General features: G+C 40.4%; 2 protein-coding genes across 3 annotated transcripts in view; one reads left to right on the forward strand and one right to left on the reverse strand.

Moving 5' to 3' along the window:
- Positions 1-996: 996 nt before the first annotated feature.
- On the reverse strand, positions 997-6,050 carry LOC132403388 (neurofilament heavy polypeptide-like). The gene is given in 3 exon segments (XM_059986799.1): positions 997-2,938; positions 4,646-4,770; positions 5,010-6,050. Coding segments are annotated over 3 exon segments (3,108 nt in total).
- Positions 6,051-15,438: 9,388 nt separating this feature from the next.
- The window catches only part of zgc:193801 (uncharacterized protein LOC564476 homolog), a 71,530-nt gene continuing 68,743 nt past the window's right edge, over positions 15,439-18,225 (forward strand). Inside the window, exon 1 of one of the 2 annotated variants that reach the window (XM_059988066.1) lies at positions 15,439-15,811. In XM_059988066.1, the coding sequence (XP_059844049.1) occupies positions 15,757-15,811 (55 nt within the window). In that variant the 5' untranslated portion in view covers positions 15,439-15,756. The remainder of the gene's footprint in view (positions 15,812-18,225) is intronic. The other variant, XM_059988065.1, reaches the window with a different exon arrangement.

Genomic DNA, 18,225 nt, shown 5'->3' on the forward strand with positions numbered 1-18,225 from the left:
ATTTCTTGCTAGCCCTTAAGCTTTCCCACCCACCTACCATCACTTATCACCTTCCAGCTATCCTCCTCCTCCTCCCTCTACCTGTTTATTCTAACATCTTCCTCTTTCCAGTGCTGAAGAGGGTTTCGGCCTGAAACATCGATAGTTTATTCACTTCCATCGGTATTGCCTGACCTGCTGAGTTCCGACAGCATTTTGTGAATGTTAGGTATTTATTTTAGAAATATAGCACAGTAACAAGCCCTTCTGGCCTGACGAACCCATGCTGCCCATATAGACCCATGTGACCAATTTAACTACTGATCCATACATATTGTAATGCCAGAGAATGGCACACCCTTACAAAACCCACGTGGTCACGGGGAGAACAGGCAATGGCAGGATCAAACGCAAGTCGTTGGCGCTGTTACATCATTACACCGACCATTACACCGACCGTTACACTACTGCCCCCAAGCAAAACATTCTCACATAAGCATTAGAACAAATGACAGACCTTGAAAATCCCTCAGGTTCCTATTTAAAAATTGCTGCTTTATTCAAAGAAAATGCAATCATTTTTAATTATGTTGTCATAATACATATACTTTAGTAATGTAAGCATGTATTAGCATTAATATATACTTCAGAGGCACATTGTATCCTTTAAGCTTTTTATTTATATATTGCACTTCGTAAATAATTGCCAGTATTTGTTGGTGCACATTTTAAATTGTGGACGTGACTTTTTGTTATGTTTAATTCATGACTGTTTCATCAATCGATTAATATAACTCAGCAAACACTCTTTATCTGCAGATGATAGATATACCTCAAACAATCAGTCATTTTAAATGCACTTATTAATGAGGCAGAATAATTATTCATACTCTTCAAGATGCTTAGCATTCTGCATTAATCACATTCTGCTATATAAGTAATGATTGATGCATTCATCTGCCTCTACAGTGAATGTCTATTTCTTACCACCCCTTGTATCATAAACAGGATACAATATTATCTTGGCAGTTTACCAACAGTAATTGTTAAATTCCTTGATGCAGTATTTCTTTGGTGATTTTTCTCCCCTTTAAATATGTATTATGCTTTTAATTCTTCTGTCTTTTGAGTTGTGTCTGTTATCTTTGCTTCTTCTTTAGTGCTGGAAGATTTTTCTGATTTTCCCTCTTTGCTATCTTTAACTTGTGTTTCTGCTTTAACTTCAGGTTTTTGTTCCTTTATAGACTCCTTATCTGATTTCTCTTCCTTTTGATCTTTTGTGGACTCTGGGACTGATTTTTGTGATTCTGTCTTTTTCGCTGTCTCTGTCATCTCATCTTTTGTTTCTTTGTCACTTTCCTTACTCTGGTCTGTAATTTGTTCTTTAGCATCTGTTGCTTTTTCAGGCTCCTTTGGTTTTGTGGACTCAGGTTTAGCTTGTTCAACTTCTGTAGTCTTTTTTGATGATTCTTTTATTGGTCCTGTTTCTTCTTTGGTCTCTGCTTTTGCATCTTTCTTCACTTCCTTCTCTTCAGGTTTGGGCTCTGGTTTTGCATCTTTCTTCACTTCCTTCTCTTCAGGTTTTGCCTCTTTCTTCACTTCTTTCTCTTCAGGTTTGGGTTCTGGTTTTGCCTCTTTCTTCACTTCCTTCTCTTCAGGTTTGGGCTCTGGTTTTGCCTCTTTCTTTTCCTCCTTCTCCTCAGGTTTGGGTTCTGGTTTTGCATCTTTCTTCACTTCCTTCTCTTCAGGTTTTGCCTCTTTCTTCACTTCTTTCTCTTCAGGTTTGGGCTCGGGTTTTACCTCTTTCTTTTCCTCCTTTTCTTCAGGTTTGGGTTCTGGTTTTGCCTCTTTCTTCACTTCCTTCTCTTCAGGTTTGGGTTCTGGTTTTGCCTCTTTCTTCACTTCCTTCTCTTCAGGTTTGGGCTCGGGTTTTACCTCTTTCTTTTCCTCCTTCTCTTCAGGTTTGGGTTCTGGTTTTGCCTCTTTCTTCACTTCCTTCTCTTCAGGTTTGGGCTCGGGTTTTACCTCTTTCTTTTCCTCCTTCTCTTCAGGTTTGGGCTTGGGTTTTGCCTCTTTCTTTTCCTCAGGTTTGGGCTCTGGTTTTGCATCTTTCTTCACTTCCTTCTCTTCAGGTTTGGGCTCTGGTTTTGCCTCTTCCTTTTCCTCCTTCTCTTCAGGTTTGGGCTCGGGTTTTACCTCTTTCTTTTCCTCCTTTTCTTCAGGTTTGGGCTCTGGTTTTGCCTCTTTCTTCACTTCCTTCTCTTCAGGTTTGGGCTCCAGTTTTGCATCTTCCTTTTCCTCTTTCCCTTCCGGTTTGGGCTCTGGTTTCATGTCTTTCTTCACTTCTTTTTCTTTCGGTTCGAGCTCTGGTTTTGTGTCTTTCTTTTCTTCATCCTTGTACTCTGCTTCAGATTCTTTGGTTTTGGAGTCTGGTTCAGAGGGTTCCTCTGTTCCTTTTTTTTCTCTTTCTTTAGCCTCTGGCTCCTTTTCCGGGCTTTCTTTCTCCTTTGGTTCATCTGGTATTTTATCTTCCACCTTTATTGTTAGTTTTTTCTGATCTTTTTCGAGTTCCTCTTGTTTGTTCTCTGCTTGATCCTTGCCTCCCTTTTTCACATCTTCTTTTTCTTTAACTGCTTCTTCTTTTCCTTTCTCTTCCATCTCTGTTTCGGCTTTAGCGTCTTTTGATTCTGCTTCGTCAGCCTCTTCCTCTATTGCTTCTTTTCCTTCTTCCTCTTCTTCTGCAGCCTCTTCAGATTCTTTAGTTTCTTCTGTTGTAGTTACTTCTTCATCCGCTTCTTTTTCTGCAACCACTTCTTCCACCTCTTTGTCAGTTAGTTTGGCTATTTCATCAGTCTTGGGTTTAATATGAGTTGGCACTAAGGGTCCTTTATGATACCCTTCGATAGAAGAATAGGGACTGGCCCCAATAAATCTTGATTCTTCACCCTCCAAAAGTTTCCTTTACAAAATAAAATGACAATAGTCATACATTTTTACTAAGATGATTGGTATTGATACCTTACAATTCTGAAGCAAACAAGAAAAAACATTGATTACAAGTGCATCAGAAGTTAATTGATAGAAATACATGACAGATGGTTGCCTTATGAAACAGAAATCGGACTGCATTGAAAAAGGATGCCATGCACTCTTTTAGATGTTGACTCATCTATTGTATATTTCTAGCACTTTTGATTTTTTTCTATACTGCAGACAAGGATTGCTAGAATGGTTCAAGAGTTAAAGGACCTAGATAATGGAAAAAATTGGAGAAGCTGCAGATTGTTCTCCAATCAAAAACTGGAGAAGATTGAGAGACATGATTGAGGTATTCAAAATAGACAACATGGAATAGATAGACAGAAATGGTTCTCAATGGAGGAAATGTGGAGAATCAGAGAATTTAGATACTATTATATTTGCCCAATAAATTACAGCGACCAATAAGCAATCATGATTATTCAATGGGTGGATGGAATCTGAAACCCATTGGTTCAAGTGGATTCAAAAGGGAATTGAAGCAGCAGTGTTGTATGGTTATGGAGCACAAAAACAGGCCCTTAGGCCCAGCACATCTATGGCAACCAAGTTGTTTTCTTGAGTTAGTCCTATTTTCCTCCAAGCCTTTCCTATTCTTGCACCTATCTAAGTGACTTTTTGACATTGAAATCGTACCCAGCACTACCACTCCATTTGTCAGTTCATTCCATATACCCACTACGCTATGGGAAAAGGTTCTTGTCAGATATCTTTTCAATGTTTCCCCCTCTGTCCTTAAGCCTATGTCTAGTGTTTCAGACATCACTACCCTAAGAAAAAGACTGTAACCATTCACAGAATGAATACACCTCTTAATTTCATAAACCTCTGTAAGGTCAATCTTAATTCTCCTATGCTCCAGGAGAGATACTCTGGAAGAAATCCATCCATTTTTTTAGCTTATGCCTTCCATACAAGGAGATGTTTTCAGAACAGAGATGAGGAATTTCTTTAGCCAGAGAGTGGTGAATCTGTGCAATTCATTGCCTCATTCAGACAGTTCTGGAGGCCAAGACATTGGGTATATTTAATGTGAAGGTTGGTAGGTTCTTGATTAACACGGGTGTCAAAGGTATTGGAGAAAATGAAGGAGAATTTGAGATGGATAATAAATCCACCATAATGGAATAAGGGAGTAGAGTCAATGGGCTGGATGGCCTAATTTTGCTCCTATGTCTAATGGTCTTATGAAAGCAACCTAGTCTACCTTTTCTGAAGCCTTCCCATCAGTTTAATGGCCTTCTTCCTATACCCAGGCTAACAGAACACTACCCCATATAATGTTCCAAGTGTAGTCTGACTAATATCTGGTACAACCATGACATGATATCCCAACCCTTGTACTTCTGGGTTTGACTGGGGCATGGGAATATCTGGGCTACAGAGAAGGATAGGGAAGTGAGAGATAGAATGAAGGGCACAAATATCCTCCTTTGGTTTTCTTTGGCCACCTTATGATTGTTTTGTACTTGGGTGCCAAGGTCAAAAACCCTGCAATTTATATTGTAAAATCTCGGGACTTCGTTACAGCTGCGTAGACATTGTGAGTATTTATATTATCTGTCAATTCCTCTTAAATTGAATCCTTGTGCCTTCACATTCACACATCTCGCATTTGACCTCTTACCTGTAAGCCGCAATTTCAATATCCAAGGCCATTTTAACATTGAGCAAGTCTTGGTATTCCCTGAGCTGTGCAGCCATTTCCCATTTTGTATTCCTTAATTCGTTTTCAAGTTGTTGTGTCGCATCCTGTAACATTAATTATTTTAATGAAATGTAAATGCGCATTAAGCCTTTAACGATGCCGAGCTCGTAATCAAATTGCGCTAGTGTGTACACATTTAGAATTGGGAATTTGAGGACGCCGACATTTATAAAACACATACTTGACTCTCAAAGTTTGTTTTACATGTTAAACGAATGCCATTAGGATTTTTTTCAAAAACTTTGTCTATTGTAAATTACTGAGATAAGTAACTAAAGAATACCTGATAGCTGGAAATATCCGCATTGTGTCTATCTTCCATCTCAAGCCTTTGCCTCTCCAATGAGTCTTTTGTGCCCTTCAGCGTCTCCAGTTCGGTGTTCTTGGACTGCAGATGCCTGCGATATTCTAAGATCTCATCCTGGGCTGCTTGGATGGCGTCCGTGTTGACCTTGGCGGCTTGGTTCAGTCTTTCCAGCTTCACTTTGAATACTTCCTCGGTCTGACTGGTGGTCTTGACTGCATGACCTTCCATCTGCGCGCGGATCTCTCGGAGAGCCGCAGTGATGTCGGACTTCAGTGAATCCCGCACTTCCAAAGTTACCTGTGAGCCCTGGATCTGATTCAGCAAATCTCTAACTTCATCGTCGTGATTCGCCTTCATGAAAGAAGCCTCCTCGGTAAGGTAGCGGAGTTTCTTGTCCAGATCTACCCTTGTCAAACCTGCGTCCTCAATATACTTGCTGAGGGCTCTGATGCTGGCGTCGATCTCTTCTCTCATCCTGCTTTCATCCTCGTATCTCTGTTTGATGTGCTGGATGTCCTCCTCCAGGTGTTCCTGCTCCAGCTGTAGCTGCGCCTTGTCATTGCTGATCTGCACAAGTACATTGCGCAGGTCTTTGATTTCTCTCTCGTACAGCTCCCCTATGGCTGATCTGCCGGCTTGCTGCTGCCTCAGAGAAGCGGCCTCTGCCTCTAGATTTTTGTTTTGAAGCTCTAAGTTCCGTACCTTGTCGATATAAGTGGCGAAGCGATCGTTCAAGGTCTGTAGCATCTCTTTCTCGTTGCGCGATCTAATGTCTCCATTTATGGCCCCGGATTCCAGGCTCTCGGTGGAGGCTGTGATCTGGGAGCTGAAGTTGGCAGTCAGAGTTGGAGCCACCCGTTTGTAGGAGGTAATTGTGCTAGGGCTCCGGGACCATGTCTGTGAATGGAAGCCGCTACTTGCTAAAGAGCCTGCGGATCGGGATGCGTGTCGGGGCGAGTCCCCCAGTATCCTGCGGTAGGAGCTGGTGCCGAACATTGTATCCAGACTGTAACTCATCGTGTGGAAGGAAGAGTTGCACTGCAGTGGGGAGGGAGGAGGCTGCGCCTTTTATACACTGCAGAATGTGCTAATTTGGCAGCAACTGCTCCAGCCACGTCTCAGTCGCCAATCTGCTAAATATAGCTTAGCTCATCTCCCCCAACCCCCCTCCCCACACGCACCCCACCCCGAAAGACAACCATCCAGGCTATCGAGATAGTTCCCCTTACAGATAAAAAAAATAATGATTTATTTTGAATAAAAATTCTATCTGTCCTTCACCTTCCTCAATATAGTTAAATCATGACGAAACAGTTGCACAGAAAAATTACAGTTCTGAACATCTTATAAAGTTAAGATCATTATTATATTATAGCAAAACGTTAGTCAAAGACTTGAACGGTCCCTGGAAAATGTAAACGGTAAGAAAACTTTTTATTTTGTCTTCCGCCTCGAGGTTTCATTAAATTCCGCAATGACATTAATTATTCAAAAAAATTTTAGGGGGCGTCTTATTCCTATTTTATCTCTTAAGTCAAATCATTGGAAAGTTCGCGTGTGAGTATGCATATATAAAACGCGTTTCTGTGGTAAAAATGTCATGTTGCTCAATCGGAAAATTTCAGATTTCTTAACTATTAATGAGCAAAATATGACTCGATTAAAAGGTGTTTGTATTCATGTTATTTTTTTTTTGTATTTTAAATAAAGAAAAAATTAAGCCGGACAAACATTATAGTACGGAGAAAGTTTAATTTTAATATGAGACAGAGCACATTTTCAGCACCATGTTTCAGGACAGCGCCTTCCGCAAGTGCCGTGTTTGAGGAAGGTGTGACCTTTGCTGCAGAGTGATAAATACTATAAAGCTGTAAAAACTGTTTACCAATAAGTATTTAGAGCTTTTAAAACGGAAGATAGATATAACTGTAGTCTTTGCATTTCTTTGATTAGATTTTGATTAAAAGTTGGTAGGATCCAGTGACTGAATAACGCAGAATCTAAGCAGCTGACTGAGTTTACCGCCAAAAATTAACAAATAAATTCCATTTTTGAAGCTAGCTTTTCGCATTAATACCTTATAGTATAGGTTAATTTTGCAATTATTTTATTATTTTCAAAGCAGTCAGTAACTAAAATAGGCAGTATAAAGTCGACTTTCTGGATTTTGTTCCACTATGACAACTCGACCCCCCACTCCCACCCTGTCGTCTCGATTAAAAGTCATTTATCTCAACTATTGCGGAACGACGGAAGATTGAAAATTGTCTGTTGATGAGAGTTTTCCTTTAATTGTTCTGTAGACTTCACTCAATCAAATCTTCATTAATATGTCGAATTTAAAGGCGAAAACCTTTTTATCCGTATAAAAAAGGTAGAATGGACGCTGACTCAAATAAGCTAAAATTAGGAGAAAAATCTTTCATCTGCATTTTTGTTTGGTAAGTGAAGTTTCAAAATCAGCATTGTGGCAATGACGTCATGATCCTGCACGTGTCTATTTAACAGAACAGGTAACAGAATTAAGCCATCCCACCTAGCTACTAAAGAGCGACATACCCGCTTGTCGCATCCTTTCGATCAAAATTAGTTCAGAACAAAGATTGGATTGGGATCCTTTCAGCTCTCCATGACTCAGCATTGCATACAGGAAGCCCGTGCCTGCTTTTTGAAGCAGCTTTTCAATGATTCCATCTCTGCTGCTAGGTCCCCCGAGGCTTGCGAATTCCATCGTGTCAAATGCAAGTTTATTTTTCCTCTGCACTTCTAAAACTTATAATAATTTGTCAAGATGCATATGTCCAATAGAGCATATGGTTATCCTGCAAACAGAAGAATAGCAAAATGGAAAATATATTCATTGAATTTCATCAAAACATAGGACATAACTCTCTCCAGACGTGATTCTATTATCTTATGGAAAAATAGTATTTAAAAAATATACACTGCTCCCTTTTACTCATGTTGATTTACTGTTTTGTTTATGGTGCATAAATTGAGTCATTTTTTTCTTATCTTCCTAGTAATTAACTCTAGTTGTGTATATATATGTGAAATATGTTACCCATATTTCAAAACACCTTCCAATCTTTTTATATTCTCAGTGACTGAAGGTGTAAATGTCTGAGCTTTGCACAAAATTAAAAAGTGCACAATAAAAAGTCTGTACTGGAATGTTTCTAATTGTCTTTTAAAATATTTCAACATTTTTCAATGCCCTTAAAAAGGGGTAAGAGAGGGCCCTGTGTCACATCTGTGCATTCTGAGTAATTGCAATGTGTAGCAATTGAAAGACATTTCAACAAAACTCTTATTTTAGATTTCTGTGCTTTTCATACAGTACATGAAGTAAAAATGGCTCAAATGAGGATGATATAGCAATAATGGCAAGAATGAGCTGAGAAAAAGAGGGAAAGTGAATGAAAGGAGGAAGAGTGGACAAAGTGAAAAGGGAAAAGCTTTCTGTGTGATACCTATTCCTGGTCCTGGCACAGTACCTTAATGTTGTTATAGCTGGGGTGATGTGGGTGGAGGGGAGCAGTAGTGGGGATAAACTCCCACTACCTGTTAAATGTTCCCAATGGTGTGCATCTTAAATAGCCTCTGACAACTAAGTACAGCTCCTCGCTTTCACGTGTGGTTTAGCCATGTCTGAGATGCTAAGGCTGGCAGAAACGTTTCTACTGACAAGAGAAGGGGCAAAAGTGGGTTACCAGCACGTAACCAGTCACTTCAGACTCATCAGCTGTGGAGTGCAGCTCACCTTGGAGATGAAAAGCTCTTATCTCAAACCTCCACTGCCTTGTGGCTATACCCCTTCATGGGGAAGGCTTCGGGAGTAAACCCTGAGGATTTCCTAAGGATACTGGGTTTCCACACTGATTGGCAACTCCTGTGATACTGCTGGTGCCAAACTGTATCGGTGTCTGACATTCACTTGGATTCATTGTTTTCATGGAGAGGGGGTGGGGGTGTCTACTGCATGGGCAACAGCTTGCTCTCTATATTTTACTGCATATTGACAGCCAGAATGCAACACCCATGGGGACTCCAACACACAGAGGGGCTCAAATAGATCTAGGCAATTAAAAAGGTATCCCACTTTCATCCATCTAGCCTTTCAGGCCCTTCTCCCTTATCTCCGCTCTGTGTCAATGTCTCGTTGCAAAGGATGAATGGAAATGACAAAAAGGAGTACAGAGAAAGGGAGAAGGAACCAAAGCTACTGCTACAGATCTGATATTTGCATTCCTCAGTTTCTTCACTTGGCTCCTTTCCATAAATTTCTGACCCAAATTAGAAGAAGAGAAAAAAAAATAGATAAGCAGGAGCATTCATGCTGCAGTAAAAATAAAAAAGTCAAGTAAGGAGAAGTCTGTGTGATGAATACAAATGTGAAAACCTGAAGTAGGTAAGAGGGGGGAATCCTGTAATCTTCGGCTGACTACATCTCTCTTTAGACCAGTGGTTTTCAACTTGGGGTCCATAGCATTAAAAAGGTTAGGAAATCCTGCTTTATATGCTACAGTTCAAATTTTTCCATTTTGCTGCAGGTGCAGTAGATGAAAGGTAACTAACTATTCATTCATTATTTCTTGGGTTTCAGTGAAAATATACCCAGTTACCTTCTGTGACTCTAATGTAGCCATGTTTATAAAACAACAGAATATGATGTTTTTTCTTCTTATTTAATCCCATGGCATTTTTCATTATAGAAGCTGAGATGGATACCATTTTGTTCTTTTATGTCAGTGTCAACTCTTTACTAGAACATTCTAAAAAATAACCCCAATGACCTGCTTTCACCCAATGATCCTATATACTCCTCTCCTTCAAATATTTTCTAGGAAGGTATTTACCAAAAGAGTTCTACAAGGTAACAGGTTATTATATAAATAAATTTCTCCTGACCAACAATGCACACAAATTGCTGGAGGAACTCAGCAGGTCAGGCAGCATCTATGAAATGAATAAACAGTCAAATGTTTTGGGACAAGACCCTTCATAAGGACTGAAAAGGAAGGGGAAGATGCCAGAATTTCGCATGTTTAAAGCTTCTCTTGACCTCTTTTCCTAGTATTTGGGGGATAATCTTAGAGCCATAGAAAGATATAGCACAGAAACAGTTCTTTCAGCCCATCGTCCGTGCTGACCACCACCCACTACATTAATCTCAATTTCACACCCTCCAGACTCTTCCCAGTCCCCTACACACTAGGGGAAATTTACAGTGGCCAATCCATCACTGGGTCTAGCTTTGGCACTAAAATGTAAGAAATGATGGAAATAGCAAAACAATTTAAATAGGAAATTGGAAACAGTGAAGGTGAAATGTCTTTTTTCATAAATATGGGGTTCATAAATATAGATCAACAAAATGGTGCAATGAAGATGGAAAATGGTGGGAATTGTCAGCAAATCAGGCAGGATCCATAGAAAGACAAGTGGGGTAAGTGGTTCTGGTTGATGATGGTTCAACAAAACTAAATTATATTAACTGGGTCTGTACTCCTTAGAATATTAAAATATCATAAGATATTTTAATCAATGTTGTCAACTTGTAGATACATAGGAAGAAGCAATAATCTTTCTTCATAAATCTAGAACTAGTTCAGTATAACCCCCAAATAAAGAATCAAAGAGTGGTGTTAATAAGCAACTGTAAAGAGCTGTCCAGTGAAGGCTGTGTAAAATACTTACTGAGTTTGTCCACCATTTCTTTATCTCTGGCACCATTTTCCAGTGGTCTGATAGCCTTCTTTGTACTCTATTATTATATTTGAAAAAAATACTTTGGTATACCCTCTTATATTATTAGCGAACATACCATCATATTTCATTTTTTCTCTGCTTATGGCCTTTGTAGTTGCCTTCTGTAGGTTTTTAAATGCTTTTCAAATCTTCCAGCTCCCCACTAGTTTTTGAATACTGTACCCCTCTCATTTGCTTTTATGATGACCATGACTTCCCTCGTTAGACACAGTTGTCTCATCCTCTCTTTAGAATACTTCTTCTTCTTTGGGATGTATCTATCCTGTGGCTCCCAAATGTCTCCCAGAAACTCCAGCCATTGTTGTTCTTCCATCATGCCTGCTAGTGTACCTTTCCATTCAACTTTAGTCAGTTCCTCTCTCATGTCTCTGTAGTTCCATTTACTCCATTGTAAAACTGACACATCAGATTTTACCCTTTCTGATTCAAAATGTACGGTGAATTCTATCGCATTATGATCACTGTCTCCTAAAGGTTACTTTACCTTAAGCTCCAGTTGAACTGGCTGAAACTGGGCAAAACTGTTCAACAGGCTTGTGGCAAAAAACTGGTTAAAATGGCTGAGACTGGTTTACACCGGTCAAAGCTGGTTGGAACCATTTGAAACCAGTGCGAACTGACCTGAAACAGCCCAAAACCTGTTTGAACCATTTTGGGATTATAATATTATGGAAGGCATAATTGTACTCTTTATATGTATGAAAAATACATTTGGTTTCCACCTTTATATTATTTGTTAGCTTACTTTCATATTTCATATTTTAACTCATTATTGCTTTTTAGTTGTCTACTGTTGTTTTTTAAAAGCTTCCCAATACTCCAGTTCTCCACCATTTTTTCAACATTATAACCCCTCTCTTTTGTTTTTGTGCTGTCTTTGATTTCTCTTTACAGCCCACGGTTGTGCTATCCTCCCTTTAATATATTTCTTCTTTGGGATGAATCTATCCTGTGCCTTCCAAATGTCTTCCAGAAACTCCAGCCATTACTACTCTTCCATCCTCTTGTGTCCTGCTGGTGTCCCATCCCAATCAACTTTGGCCAGCTCCTTTCTCATGCCTCTGTAATTCCCTGTAATCTACGGCAATACCGATACATCAGATTTTAGTTTCTCCCTCTAAAACTGCAGGGTGAATTCTGGTATATTATGAACCAAAGCCTAACTTTTTCTTAAGCTCCTCTTGGAACCGACCAAAACTAGCTTGAACTGGTTTGACTAGACTGAAACTGGTTTAAAACCATTAGATAAGGCAAAAACCAGCTGAATCCGGTTTGAGCCAGCTGGAAAACGGGTTGACCAGTTTTGAATAGCTGAAGCCAATTTGAACTGGCTGAAACCGCTTTGAACTTGTTTTTGTTTAGCTGAAACCAGAAGGGCCACAATTAGAAGGTGATAGGTGAAGCCAAGTGCAGGAGAAGGCTGCTGGTTGCTGGGGGGGGCGGGGGGGGGGGATGGGGGGGCAGGGTGAAGTGAGAAACTGAGAAATGATATCTGGGAAAAGTAAAGGCTGAATAAACAGGATTCTGATAGGAGAGGAGATTTGATAATGGGAGAAAGTGAAGGAGGGAGATGGAGGTGATGGGGAAGTGAGGGAAAGAAAAGGTTAGGAGGTAATCAGAACATGGAATGGAAAAAGAGAGCACAGGAAAAGGGCCAAAATTACTGGAAGAATGATTATCGGAGAAATCGATGTTCATGTCTTTAAGTAGGAGGCTACCCAGATAGCATTATAAGACTATAATACATACAGAATTAGGCCATTAGGCCCATTGAGTCTGCTCACCAATTCTTTCATGGCTAATTTATGATCCCACTCAGCCCCATTCTCCTGCCTTCTCCCTGTACCCTTTGACACCCTTACAAATCAAAAACCTATCAACCTGTTTTACATATATCAAATGACTTGGCGTCTACAGCTCTCCGTGGCAATTTACCATCCTCTGGCTAAAGAAATTCCTCCTCATCTTTATTCCAAAGGACATCATTCCATTATGAGGCTGTGTCCTCTGGCCCTAGACTCCTCTACGATAGGAAACATCCTCTCCACATCTACTCTGTCTGGGCCTTTCAATATTCAATAGGTTTCAATGAAATCCCCTCATGTTCTAAATTCCAGCAAGTACAGGCCCAGAGCTATTGAACGCTCCTCATACATTAACCCTTTCATTCCTGGGATCATTATTGTGAACCTCCTCTGGACCCTCTCCAAACCTAGCACAATTTTTCTTAGATAAGGGTGGCCTGACCAATAAGCCTCAGCACCATATTCCTGCTTTTACATTCGAGTCCTCTTGAAATGAATGCTAACATTTCATGTGCCTCCCTTACCACTAACTCAACCTACAAGTTAACCTTTAGGGAATCCTGCACAAGGACTCCCGGGTCTTATCTCAAGCTATCTTATATATTTATGTTTATTGTGGTTTTTGAATTGGTATTCTGTTCTTTATCTTGTGTTTTTATTTTGTTTCTTCCGAGTTGGATCCAGAACAACAATTATTTTGATCCTCTTTGTGTACTGGAAAAGATATTAAACAATCTTGAATATTGAATCTCTGATCTGGGAATTTTCTCCGCATTTAGAAAATGGTCTATGCCCTTATTCCTTACACCAAAGTGCATACCCATGCACTTCCCTACAGTACAGTCCACCTGCCACCTCTTTGCCCATTCTTTTAAGAGGCAGATAATACCTGAAAATTATTCATCTTTATTTTCCTACTGGCAGAGATCTTAAACGTCTAAAAGAAAACGCATTGAGGCAGGTATGCAGGCTGAAAGATCTGCAAGATCCTACCAACTGGTAGAATAACCCCTTGGGGTTTGGCCTACTTTTGTTTTCATGAAATGGGTTCAGATTGTAGATACTTTGCTACAGCTAAGTTAATGAATTTTTCTTTAATCGACTGCATGTTGTGAACCTTACAAATATGAGCAATGACGGTAACTGTATAATTCCTGTCTATATAAAGCTCTTACTTTGGATAAATCCAATAAACTTTTTAGCCTATTTTTCTTTTCTTTTTCAATATTTTTATTGTTTTCTTACAAAAAAAAGAATAGAGAATACAGGAGAATGTATATCATATATCAATTACAATATATGTGAATCACACTTATAGTTTCATTACCCCATATTAATGTAAATTAAATTGAATCGTAATATTGAAAAGTAAGTTTTATTATGCAAAAAGAATCTAAACCCACTGCCAAGAAAAGCTGTTTGGTAAAGACAGAAAAAGGATAAAAATCCTTATCATATAGTAAAACGTATCATTAGCTAACATCTGTACTTGATAACAAATCAAAGATTTTGAAAGTAATTCAGAAAAGGTCCCTACATGTCTCTCTTTCATCTCTTGGTCAACTTGTGTGCCTTTCAGAATTATATCGGGATTCCGATAAAAGCGCCTGTCGATTTGAGGGGCCCCAGGACTAACGGTAACTCTATAATTTTCCAATTTTAGCGTGTGTTTTATCAGATATTATCAGAATAGCATCAGCCTGATTGATTTAAATGGATGAGTCGATGCTTGAAATAAAAAACTAGGATAAAATTGCCCCTCCAAACGTAGTCTCCATTGTTCCTTACAGTAAGTCTCGATTTGAGTATGCCAATTAAGTCCACGACTGCCATGAAACCCAAGATTTCAATTCATCATGAGCAGCAGAGCACGCTGGAAGTTTGCTCTTAACACAATTCCTTGTGATGTGCAATAAATATTTGCAAAACTTGTAGGTCTGCTCGATTATTGCAAGCGTCAAATTAATATGGATACCCAACCACAACAAACCGGGTGAAATCCTTACGTACAAAAAAGCTGGATGAACTCAGCAGGTCGGGCAGCATCCGTTGAAAGAAGCAGTCAACGTTTCGGGTCGAGACCCTTCGTCAGGACCCTGAAATCCTTCTTCTGTCTTACGTCAGTTCTCTTATTTCTTCAGATTTTACTCTTTTTAGCTCTATACAACGGTATTAATCCCGCTTTAAACATCGACATTGCTTGATCCAAGTGTAACATTTTGCAAGATATTGATCAATTGTAGACAGTCGGAACGTTGTAATTCTAGACTGTGTTTAAGATACAAACACTAATTCATTTTAAAATATATATTTTTTCATATACGAGATCTTTTGATCTCCATGCTGATGAAGCAGATTTTCTTTAATTTATTTTAAGGACCTTGGAATTCCTAAATTCGCGCTCAAAGTCTGGCCTACCTAATTCCTTTACGATTACTTAATTGTAAATTTTATTTCATAGTAACTGAAATACAAATAAAGACCCGAAAGAATTTTGTTAATCGAAATTCACTTCAATTTGATAATAGCAGGAATAACAGTTTCAAGCAGGGACGATTTAATTATAAAGCGCTTTAGGACGCAATGCACTTGTGAAACGAGCTTCGTTTTTATTTTCCACTTATAAAATATTTCGATTAATTTTCAATGCAGTAAAATTTCAGTAGTCAACCGTGCACTTGTCTGGGGATACCCTTCGGAGTATCATGATTACTTTAGATTCACTGAGGCGGAATAAAATGGTTCATGTGTGAGTGACAGAAAATGCTGGAGGAGCTCAGCAGTTGGGCAGCATCTCTGGAGGCCGGAGACCTTTCGTCAGGACTTGTCTGCTTTAATGCAGCGTACGACTGTCCTTAGATGGTTATATAACCTTGGCCAGTCGATCCTGTCGGAAGTTGCAGACTGTTAGCGCAGCGCCAAGACCCGACGAGCCTCTGTGGCAACTTCGTCAATCTTTGCGAGCGCCGGGCGCCGATTCGGCTACTTTCGGAAGGGGAGCCGAAGCCGGGGCTCGGGCGACTCGTCCTGCGGTCCAGCCGAAGGTGACGTAGGCAGAGTTCGCCGTTGGGTCGAAACCGATGACGAGCACACACAAAATGAAGTCGGCGGCGCTGATGCTGACATTTTAACCAATAAACCGCCAAATGGTTGAGCGGGGTTCCTGCTCGGAAGTGGAGGAGGGATATGACCGCTTTCATTGTGAGTACCGTACTCGGTGCAGGCTGAGCGGGCAGCGGGCCAGCGGCCTAGGAGGCATTCCTAAAATGGCGGGTATCCCTTCCAGCCACCTTCACATGGGTTTTAGTTCTCTTAACTCTGGGCCACCTACTCAGATCGTCAGCCCGCCCTGGTGACCTCTTGTCCACTCAGTGTCTCCCCAGGTTAAGCAAATTTACGATTGCCCTGTCGCAATCGCAGGGAAGTCTGCAGTAAGTGTAGTCGAGCCCCCTTCTTGTCCCGCAGGCAACTCCCGGCCATCTGAAAGACCGAGTTTATTTAGCTTAAGATGTTCTTGTAGACAACAGAGACCACATTGGACGTGTGTGAACATAACGTGAAACCCTCAGAGTTTTCGTATTTTCGTAATAAACGCATAAAAAGCAACTGATGCAGCATTAGGTTCCCTAGAATGTGGGATTGGTCACGCGGTACACGGAGTTATAAACAATTTTGGAACCTTTGGTTTTTGTTTAAATTCAGAGCAAATTATTTTCCTCAAAACTCAATCCCTGGAATTCATTTTTATCGGCTTATTTGTAGTTCGGCCAAGTAAAGTGCACATAACGAATGCATTGTGTGTGAAAAGTTTGGTCGTTTAACAAAGCATTATGGCTAAGTGCAGTATTGCATTGCTTTGCAAGTTTTAACTAATAATATTTATTAGTTTCTTAGCAACTTCTAAATTTGTTAGAAGCTAACAAATATTATAAACACTAAAAAGTCTGCGGATGCTGGAAATCCAAAGCAACACACACACACAATACTGGAGGAACTCAGCAGGTCAGGCAGCATCTATGGAAATGAATAAACAGTCGACGTTTTGGACCAGGACCAAAAATGAAGGGAGAAAGCGCCAGAATAAAAAAATGGTGGGTGGGGGAGGAGGATATCTGGAAGGAGGTAGGTGAAGTTAGGTGGATTGGGAAGATAAAGGGCAGGATATTGAATCTGATAGGAGAGTGGATCATAGGAGAAAGGGAAGGAGGTGATAGGAAGGTGAGAAGAGGTCAGAAGACAAAGTGGAGAATCGAAGAAGGGAGGGAAATATGGAATATAAGGTGTTGCTCCTCCACTGTGAGAGTGGTCTCATTGTGGCACAAGAAGAGGCCATAGACCAACATGTCAGAAGGGGTATTGGAATTGAAATGTTTGGCCACTAGAAAGTTCTGTTTTTGGCGGATGGAGCAGAGATGCTCGATGAAGTGGTCCCCCAATTTACGATGGGTTTTGCCAGTGTAGAGGGAGCATTGGGAGCACTGGATACAACAGATGACCCCAGCAGATTCACAGGTGAAGTGTTGCCTCTCCTGGAAGGACTGCTTGGGACCTTGAATGCAGGTGAATTGGCAGGTGTATCGCTTAAACTGCTTGCAGGGATAAGTGCTAGGAGGGAGATTAGTGAGAAGGGATGAACAGACAAGGAAATCACTGAGAGAGCAATCCCTGTGGAAAGTAGAGGGGAAATTAAGGATATGTCTTGTGGTAGGATCCCCTTGGAGATGGCAGAAGTTGTAGAGGATGGTGTTTTGGATGTGGAGGCTCATGGGGTGGTAGGTAAGGACAAGAATCTGATTCAGAATCAGGTTTATTATCACTGGCATGTGATGTGAAGTTTGTTAGCAGCAGCAGGTCAATGCAATACATAAAATAGAAGAAAAAAAATTAATCTTATTCGGTACACTTTAAACAGTATATGTATATTGAATAGATTAAAATTGTGCAAAATTCAGAAATGCTATATATTTAAAAATGTGTGAAGGTAGTGGGAAGGTGGGATGAGCATGGATGCAAATTATTTCCCTCATTTGTAACATCTCTGATTAACAACATCAGAGTTCTGGCCCACCTTATTTGTAACGCCCTTCCCTTGGACACATTGGTGGTGTGGAGAGGGGAAACTTGCAGTTTGGGCAACTTCCAGTCTTCCATTAAAAAAAACCTTGCCCAGGCTTGCGCCCTAGAAACTTTCCAAGGTGCAAATCTATGGTCTGTCAAGACTAACGGAGGCCTACTACTATTTTTGACTTCATGTTAGTGAAACTAAATTTCACCTTGTAGCTGAACTCTGAGGGAGCTCGGGGAGGGAAGCAATCCTAGTCATATCAGTCCTCCTTTCCTTATATCAGAAGTTATTCTCTATCACCAATAAATCAGTATCAGGTTTATTACACTAACCTATCAACTGTTTTTCTCACTCTCTTTTGTTCTCTCTTTCCTCTCCCTCCCCTCTCCACTCCCTACCTCAACTCACTCTCCTCCCTCACTCGCCTTCCTCTATCTCTTGCTTTCCTCCTCTCTGCCTCTTCCCTTCTTCCCCTCTACCACCTCCCACCACACACCCTCCCTCCCTCCCTCCCCTCTCATTCCCCACTCACAATCCACCCCACTCACGA

The sequence above is a fragment of the Hypanus sabinus genome, chromosome 13 (assembly GCF_030144855.1).
Source record: "Hypanus sabinus isolate sHypSab1 chromosome 13, sHypSab1.hap1, whole genome shotgun sequence".
Classification (NCBI taxonomy): domain Eukaryota; kingdom Metazoa; phylum Chordata; class Chondrichthyes; order Myliobatiformes; family Dasyatidae; genus Hypanus; species Hypanus sabinus.